The sequence below is a fragment of the Crinia signifera genome, chromosome 2 (genome assembly GCF_055691185.1).
Source record: "Crinia signifera chromosome 2, ASM5569118v1, whole genome shotgun sequence".
Classification (NCBI taxonomy): Eukaryota; Metazoa; Chordata; class Amphibia; order Anura; family Myobatrachidae; genus Crinia; species Crinia signifera.
In genome coordinates this window covers 343,176,855-343,186,742 of record NC_139218.1, presented here as the reverse complement: position 1 = coordinate 343,186,742, position 9,888 = coordinate 343,176,855, and the positions used below count along the sequence as shown (strand labels likewise).

The 9,888-nt window shown below is 47.3% G+C and overlaps 1 protein-coding gene across 2 annotated transcripts in view; it reads left to right on the top strand.

Moving 5' to 3' along the window:
• Window positions 1-3,897: 3,897 nt before the first annotated feature.
• The window catches only part of TNS2 (tensin 2), a 135,633-nt gene continuing 129,642 nt past the window's right edge, over window positions 3,898-9,888 (top strand). Inside the window, exon 1 of one of the 2 annotated variants that reach the window (XM_083169625.1) lies at window positions 3,898-4,078. In XM_083169625.1, coding sequence (XP_083025751.1) covers window positions 4,004-4,078 — 75 coding nt within the window. In that variant the 5' untranslated portion in view covers window positions 3,898-4,003. The remainder of the gene's footprint in view (window positions 4,079-9,888) is intronic. The other variant, XM_083169627.1, reaches the window with a different exon arrangement.

Genomic DNA, 9,888 nt, shown 5'->3' with positions numbered 1-9,888 from the left:
GCGTGCATCGTTCATCGATTGTTGCATACACACTAGCCAAGTGGTCTCCAACCTGTAGCTCACGGTCAGATTTTGGGTAGCTCATCTAGGTGCAGCACTGCCTCTAATCAGGATCTGATTCCAGAAGCCACCATAAGGCAGGGGTCTAGAACAGGGCAGATGCAGGTGTATCCAGCCAGTGACCCAGAGAAGACAGGAGGCTGCGTTCGGGACCCACGAAGATGCATAACACAAGTGGAAGTTACTATAGCAGCATTGCTGACACTGCCACAGCAGAGGCGAGCGAGAAGGTAGATGGGAGTCACTGCAGGATGGAGAAGGGATGCACAGAAGAGCCTCCACAATGCAGGCGTTGAGGGCCAATGCTGAAAGTCAGCCAGATAGGTGTGCAAACCATTTGAGAAACAACCAGATTGCTTTATTTTTACTTAGTAGCTCTTTAGCAGGTTTCCTTTTTCTCAAGTAGCTCACACCCCAAATAAGGTTGTGACAACTTCACTAGCTGATAGTTTGAACTATATTGCTCATAAGCCCCAAAATGATATGTTCAAAATATCGCCTTAATGTACACACCTTACGAGACTGTGGTGTATATGTTTAAGGGATAGCAATAACACCAAATGTTGTCCTGACGGACCTCCGTGATCTACCGTTCCTCCATCTGGTGGAATAAATAAATAAGTCTGGAAAGAGCACATAGCCCTGATCCCTAATTTGGACGATGAGACTAAAGGCCCCCATCCACTAAGCTACTTCTCCGAGGGGAGAAGTCGCATCCAATACCCAGTGAGCTGCCCGGCAGCTTCCCAGGAGGCTCACATGCTCATTGGATCGGATGCCATACATATGCGATTTGGACCGATTCACCTGATTTCTCAGCCTGATCCACCCCAAAAAAAGGCCTTTATGGCCTGATTTAGAGTTGCACACAATTCTAAATTATATCATAAATTTGCTAAGGGTGTGTGCACGCAGGGGTGCTGGATGACAGTGGGGATCCCGACAGTCAGTCCTAACTGCCGGTGCTCCGTTTGACTTGAGTTGTACTCAGTTTATATTGAAACATTAACAAGCACTGAAACGTTAACAAGTGCCACCAACACTTAAGTTATAAGTTAAGTATTGTGGAGGACGCTGTATTTCACTGGGGAGTGCCCAGTGACTTTTTCGGTACTTATTTCCTAGCACGGCGCCCATCGCATAAGATTGTATGCCTTAATTGGATTCAGTATTAAATCCCGGCGGTCGGGATCCCGGCGTTCAGAATCCCGACGCTGGAATCCCGATCGCCGAAATCCCGATCGCCGAAATCCTGACAAGGGGGGGACGTGGATCGCCCCCCCTTGCGGGCTCGCTGCGCTCGCCATGCAGCGGGCCCGGTGCCTCGCTACGCTCGGCACACTAATTTATTCTCCCTCTGGGGGTGTCCACGAGAAAGTGTCGGGATTTCGGCGATCGGGATTCCAGCGTCGGGATTCTGAACGCCGGGATCCCGACCGCAGGGATTTACACTGCATCCCCCTTAATTAAGGCATACAATCTATACCAGTGGTTCTCAAACTGTGGGTCCTGACCCCAAAGTGGGTCCCAACCTTCTCAGCATGGGGTCGCGACTCTATTTTGCTGACCATCAGGCTAATGACTTTTCTAATCTCAGTCAGTGATTGAAGGAGTCTGAAATATCTGTTGAATTGTCTGTTACTTCAGGCTCCTCCCGTCATTTTGTGCCTCCACAATGCTGCCATGTATGTGCTGTCTGCTGCCTACACATGTGATGTGATGACCTTCTGCAGTAACTTGCTGGGGTCCCGCATTTATTTTTATTGTCTGATGGGGTCCCAGAGCAAAATAGTTTGAGGACCCCTGATCTATACAATTGAAAAGATTTTTAATTGTATGTACAATATCGCATTTTATGGATCTCATCTTATGGATCTCATGGATCTTATGCATCCATAAGATGCATAAGATCCATGAGATCCATAAGATGACATAACATAAAAATCGTAATAAAACCCCCAATAACCATTGTTAATGCCACCCCCACTATCAACACCAACCCGAAGCGTGGCGAGCGCAGCGAGCCTGTGAGGGGCGGCGGTACGCTACCTCCGACCTTTTCATACCCCCACTATCCATGTCGGCGTGGAGTTGATTTCGAGCCCGAAGCATGGCGAGCGCAGCGAGCCCCGCGAGGGGCCGCGTTTCACTTTACATGTATTACGCGTCCCCTCGCCATGCTTCGGGCTCGGTGGCTCGCCACACTATATAAAATCAACTCCACGCCGACATGGATAGTGGGGGTATGAAAAGGTCGGAGGACGCGCACCGCCGCCCCTTGCGAGCTCGCTGCGCTCGCCATGCTTCGGGTTCGTGTTGATAGTGGGGGTGGCGTGGGGGTGCATTTAACATTGTAAGCACCCATTAGGGTGCTTATACAATTAAAAATCTTATATGGGGGCCAATTAACATTGAAAGCAACATTAGTGTGCTTATACAATTTAAAATCTCATCTCATCTCATCTCATTGTATGCCATATACAATGGTATACAATTTTAAATTGTATAACATCGGGTCCGTGATAATACACAAGTACCTATATCTATATATAGATAGATATATATCTATATATATCGTCATGAGGGTACTTGTGTACTAGCACGGCGCCCATCGCATCGCAGACCATATCGCATGCGATGGTATGCGATGCGATATCGGCCGATGTTGTACAATGGCATACAATTAAAATTGTATGCCATTGTATATGGCATACAATGCGATGCGATTATAAATTGTATAAGCACCCTAATGGGTGGTTACAATGGTTAAATGCACCCCCACGCCACCCCCAAGTATAAACGTGAACCTGAAGCGTGGCGAGTGCAGCCTGCCCGCGAGGGGCGGCGGTACGCGTCCTATGACCTTTTCATACCCCCACTATCCACGTCGGCGTGGAGTTGAGAATAGAAAGTGTGGCGAGCGCATCGAGCCACCGCGCCCGAAGCGTGGCGAGCGCAGCGAGCCCCGCGAGGGGACGCGGATACCTTCACAGGTATCCGCGTCCCCTCGCGGGCTTCACAGGTATCCGCGTCCCCTTGCGGGCTTCACAGGTATCTGCGTCCCCTCGCCACGCTTTGGGCTCGGTGGCTCGCTCGCCACACTTTCTATTCTCAACTCCACGTCGATGTGGATAGTGGTGGTATGAAAAGGTCGTAGGACGCGTACCGCCGCCCCTCGTGAGCTCGCTGCGCTCGCCACGCTTCGGGTTCACATTTATACTTGGGGGGTGGCGTGGGGGTGCATTTAAGCATTGTAAGCACCCATTAGGGTGCTTATACAATTTAATATCGGATATGAGTTAAAATCGCGTCGCATCGCATGCCATCGGGTGTATGGCATGCGATGCGATTAAAAAATCGGGCGACTAATTATCGGGGCGCCGTGCTAGTACACAAGTACCGTCATATCTATCTATCTATAGTCTAGTGTCGCGTGTAACTAAAACACCGCCATCTGCTGCCAGCGATTGAAACTACATCTCTTTCACACATACAGAAACACAGAGGCAATCACAAGGTAGCAGACTAGCTTTCAAAGCTCTTGCGTTGAGCAGGCTTAGTTAGTTAATTAATAAATAAATAATAGTATACATATATTTCATTATTTCTATATATCTAATCCACCTATCTCTAGCTACTATTAGCTAGGTAGGTATAAATATAAAAGTATGGGGTCACTCCATAAGCGGGCGATGATCACGCCTGCAGCTCAGCACTTGTGTGCGCCTGTATCCTGGTAGACCACTGTAGTAGTAGCGTAGTACTGTGCAGTAGTTACTACGAGGGGGACAAGTTCCCAGTGTGGATGGGGAGTGTGAAGTGTGGATGGGGAGGGAGTGCGCCCCCTCTCGGGGCGGAGCCTTGCTCGCAGCACAGTTACACACAGAGCTGTGTCCTCCGTGCTGCAGCAGCCTGGCGTGGCGTGTCATGTTATGTGTCCTGCATGGGCTGTGCGGGGAGTTGTGCTCTTGGAGGACAGGAGACTGGACGTGTGGAGAGGACAATGCATCTCACTGAGGTACGGAGCTGTCATGTCCACCCCGCTGCTGCCTTCTCTCTGTAGCACAGTGGTGGGCAGTGCTGATGTGTGACCTTCTAACTCTGCTGCACACTTCTCCTGGTGTCTTGTCCTAAACGTGGTATTAAATCTATACGTGTAATGTGTTTATTTAGTGGGCGTGAGAGTCCTAGCCATTACTGACTAACATGGTTCTGGGGTGTTGGGGAGTACATGGGGAGCCCCAACACTATTCTGTACTATGCCCCATATAGTCACAGAGGGTCCCCAGCTGCTCCTGTGTTACAGTATGTGCTCTATATCTCGGTGATCTGGGGATAAGTCCATTCTCTGCCATTTATTCCGCAGCTGTGGGATAGCTGACATACTTCTTATAGAGATGGATTTACTGGATTGGCAGAGCATGCATGTAAAGTCTGCCTTTCCCTTCAGTAAATCAGATGCAGCTGGTGCTTCCATAGTCACACTTTCAGCTTATGCTGGGTACATACTAGGTGTATGCCATCCGAACAGGCGTGTGTACGCTCTATCTACTGCGCGACATGGCCAATGGGATGATCATGCTAAAAAATGTGCCAAGCAAAGAACATTATAGCTGGCCACACATCAGAACGATATTAGTCCCGAATACATGATTGTGATGGGTCGTGAGATCGATTGTGTGCACATCATGAGGTATTTCGGTGTGATGCGCAGTCCCACGGGTCAAGAGGTCGCTCAACTGATCATATGTGCTGCATGTATTATCAGTCGGGATGGCTTGCGGTCATAAGCAGATCATACGTGTATTTATAGCACATATGATGGCTCGTTCGATCGATCATATGATCTACATTGTATTCAGGTCAATCTAATGTATGGCCAGCTTATAGCATACGTTCATGTGCTATATATCGTTCAGTGTGTATGGTCGACCCACATGTTGTCCCATCGGCCACGATTCCTGGATCACTTAGTGTGTACACAGCTTAAGACTTTACCAATGTACAGAGATGTTTGTGAATTAAGAGTTGGTTTCAGTAAATGACGCTAAATCCTCCCTGTGACAATTACCGGTAGTAATGTTTATACATGTGTCTGTGGCTTACAAGCTGGGGACCCAGGTGAATCCATGTAGGGGTATGGATCATTGGATACACAAGAACTAGGTTGACATGACTGTAGGTCGACATGGTGATTTGGTCAACAGAAGCATTAGGTTGACATGGGGAATGGCGACAATCAAAAGGTCGACATGGAGTTTTTCACTTTATTTACCCAAATGTCGACTCGGTCGACATGGACATCGAAACGTAGCACCACGTCCCCTCGCATGGCTTGCAGCGGTTGCCATGATTCGGGCAAGGTACTTCACTACGCTCGGCACACTATTTTATTCTCCCACCACACCCTAGCGCATGTTAGGTCATGAAATACCGCCTGTCGGCTCAAAAAAAAGAAGTGGAAAACCCCAATGTCGACCTAATGCTTGACACCGTCGACCTAACCCCATGTTGACTTTCAGTCATGTCGACCTAGTGACCGTATCCCCATGTAAGTGATGCTCTGATTGTTACATGCACAGTAGTCATTAACCACATCCCAGTCCATCTCCTCCCTGTTACAGCTCTACAGGTCACCGGTATACTGTATACTGTCAGTCTTTCCTCTTTGATGTTTTGTTGACTCATCAAATGCTCTTTGTTTATTGGTTATTACACTTTATTTTGTCCTCGCTACTTCATATTGATCGTATTATATTTAAGGTTGGTCAGTAAAGCATGTCTGAGGTAAAATAACCTAAGATTTCAGAAAGTTATACTCGATCATATGTTTTATCTTTATGGAATTCATAATCTGGGAACTAAATATATTTTAATGCAGAAAATGAATGTGTTAATCTATACATTTTACATTTCAGAAGTTCATTGATTATTCCTTCTTTGCCGAATGTTTGTTTTCATGTCCAGATTATTGGATTTCTACCATCTGTAGAGAACTGCAACACTGCGCTATCATGCATCTATATGTACAGATATGTGAGGTGTAGCGGTGGGTGCATCAGTGCCTTGGTCAGCTTATCTCCTGAAATACTCCTGTTTTACTACCCCCCTGGCAGATACAAAAAGATACAGTATGATTTGGAAGTATGTAACAGGACCTTATTCTGGTTGCTTGGGAGTGCGAGTCCACCAGATGCCGCCCTGTGAATGCTGGGTCACCCTCACCCTCGCACGCCATGCTCATTCGCAAGGGCTGCGAATGGATGTTTAACATAAACATCCATTTGCAGGCCAGGGGGAACACCCACATCAGTCGATGGTCGGCAAACATCGAGTGATGTGGAAAGCCCACACACATCTAAGGTTAAACTGGCCATACATCTACAGATTGATTGTCAGATCGGGCTGGTTGGAACAAAATCCTGGTAATGGATGACAGTAAATGACAGTTGACCATTTGCTTTGAAATGCTGGAAAACTGCCAAACTGTCATTCAGATATTACCAGGCTTTTTGTTCCAACCAGTCCAATCTGACAATCAATCTGTAGCTGTATGGCCACCTTTACCCTCAGGTTACCTTAGATGTATGTAGACATTCGGGAGGAAGTGGGCGCGCAGCTGACATCCGGTTACCATGGGAATTCCCAGCGGTTTCATGAGAATGCCCATGAAACGCAGCTGAGCGTTCCTATGGGTGAGTCCACCGGCCTGTCGCGTCAGCCCCCCCCCCCCCCCCCCAAAACCCCCCCCTGCCTGCAATGTTGGGTGTGTGGGTGTGTTCACATGAATTTTACGGCTGATGCAAGTGTGCCCTGATCATGGTTTGTATGAGAGCAAAGCTACAGCCCTGCCACATAGATGTGCACAATTCTGAGTACAAGTGAATATACACATTTATGTGCATGTAATGTGGGAGCAATTACCCCTGCCTAGAATTCCTCTCCGCCTCAGCCGCTTAATGCCAAACTAAGAAATATTAGGGATGTGGTCATGAGGCCGACAGTGTTTAGGTCAACATTCTAAAGGTCGGCCACTATTGGTAGATAGTGAAAAGGCCGACTCACGAAAAAGGTTGACATTAGGTCAACATGGTTAAAAGGTCGACATTAGTTTTTTCACATTTTTTTTTTAATGGGCTTGTTCATACTTATAATAGTGTGCATAGATATAACAGTGTGCCAAGCACAGTGAGGCACTGCACCTGAAGCGCTCGCCATGCAAGGGGACGCGGTACATTTATACGGTGTCCATGTCGATCTATGTTGACATAGACACATAAAAAACTCATGTCAACCGGTTTCATGTCAACATTTTGTTTGCGGCGACCTTTTGACCATGTCGACTTAATGTAGGTCGACATTTTTCCTGTGTTGACCTTATGCCTGTTGACCAATAGTAGTCGACCTATTCACTGTCAACCCTAATCGTGTGGACACTATGACCCATACCCTAAATATTATCCTGTTACTTCTTCAGCTACTGTACATTGGACCTTATTCAGGTTCCTTTGCAGCAGGGCTGAGTTTGCATGGGACCGATGTTGTGTTAGTGCGCATGTGCGTACGCAGGGTCCTTGTGGTGGCATAACGCACATAGCTTGCACACATAAAATATGTCTAGTAAGAATGTCCTGTTCTGGTGGAGTGTGCTGAGTATTCCTATAGCTGAAGCAGAGCTGGAAGGGTCTGTTCTGGGTGTACCTACTGCTGTGTACACTTGGAAAGCCATTGCGGTCGGTGACGTTGTTGTAGTGGTGCTTCAGGAAGTAGCGAGGTGCAGTGGTAGCCATTGTATATACACAAGTTTCCATCGTCCTACATAAAGCATAACATTGTGTAAGCTTCCTGTCTCTTCTGTAAACACAGGAGAAGGATCTGAGATTCTCAGCAAAGCCGAGAAGGCCATTGGAGAGAGATGGGTATACAGTACTAAAGGCTTGTGCCGTCTAGGAGCATTTAAATATGTCTTTACTACAATAAAATCACCCATTATAAGTGTAATCTACCTTGTTCCAACCTAAGCAGTCATTATCTTTAGTTTTTAAAGGAATACTTACCTGTAAGGATTACCTGTGCATCAGTCCTGGTAAGTTGCCAGACATAGCGAATTTGCAGCCTTGCAAGTCCAACAAACTCTGCCTGGCGAATGTCGTAAGGCCCCCCCCCCTGCCCCCCTGCAGTATGTGTTCCCACGCACAGGCTGCGAATGGATGTTTAACATAAACATCCATTCTCATGCTGCAGGGAAAACCCACATCATTCCATTGTCAGCAACCCTGGAATGATGTGGAAGGCACATGCATATGGAAGGTTGCGCTGAGGCAACCTTACATCACCGGATGTCAGCAATGCCTCATTACCATTCAAAACGCACAGTATTCTCATGGGAATGCCCATGAAACACTGGGCGTTCCGATATGGTAATGCCGCTGCCCCACGCCCCTCTTCGTCCACTGGTCTGGGTGTGTGCACTCAGCGATCCCACTATTCGCAGTGGGTGCACACACATACGCACAGCCCGACCATCGAAGCAACCAGAATACCCCCCATAGTTCGAGCCTCTACAACTATTGACTTGCTGGATTATTATTTCAGGTGACCACTGCCAGACACTTTGGTGGCACATCTTTCTTCTCACACATAAAACGTGAGTTTATCATACAGCAAATGCTCAGACCCAAGCCTAGGAATTTTTGTGCATATATGATTCGGGTGGATGATTGCTGGATCCCTCTTTGCGGAAGGAGGGGCTGACAATGCGCTCACACGGAACTGTTCTGTGGAACTGTGGCTTCTTGTTGTACCGTTTGCTAAGCTGGTGCTTGTGCCAATACTAATGATGAGGGTTGTGGCTGTGGATGGATGGGCGGAGTGGCATCCCGCTTGAAGAAATGCAGATCCTTCCATTAGCTATATGGAAACTTGTATTGAAATAAAGTTGTAAATTAGGCCTCTGCAGCATTACACAACCACTTTGGGGGTGATTCAGTTGTTTTTGCACAGATGATTGCGACTTTTAACCCACCCAAACAGATGGGATAATTTATTATTATTATTATTATTTTTTCTTTGCCTTTGTCACACACATAAAGCAGCTAAACCCATCTAAAGTCCTGGCTAGAGTGCCCAAAACCCAGGACTTTTGGCGCCTGTCGGCAGCAACCATTGCCGCTGCCAGCAGAAATAATTGAATCGCCTCAAACTCTGAATCAGTCCCTTGTGTAGACGTCTATTGACTGTGTGATCCAAATGCATATTAGCCTAGCCATGATCCTCCCTAATGGTGTCTCTGTGGTGGAACTAAGGACCAACTTCCTTCTTTGTTGAAGAATCAACATGTGGGGAAGGCTGAGGGTAACAATGTTTCTGTGACCAGTATATGTATACATCGTAGCATAACATCCTTTACTATCAAGCCAGTTTCTAGATGATAGTACACTGTTACCAGAAAGGACATCTTATCTATGAAGATGATAGAAACAATCTAATTGGTAGCCCATAGCAACATCCCAATATCAACAGACGTATAATAGCCATTAAGCAACTGTTTGTGGCATCAACTAAATATTGTGCAAGCATCTGGACACACCTAATAGAGGCCCTTATTCTGATCGGTGCGGCCGGATCCGATTATGCGGCCAGGACCGTGCGTGCGAAACCCCGCCTTCCATACGGATCGCCAACTCCGTCCGTACGCGGTAAGAAGCTGGCCGAACGGACCGCACGTGTATTTTTCACGGAATACGCCTCCTCCATCTAAGGGAACCTCCCCCATCATTCGATGGTCGCAGACCATCGAATGCAGGACCGAGTGCTCCACCAGCTCCC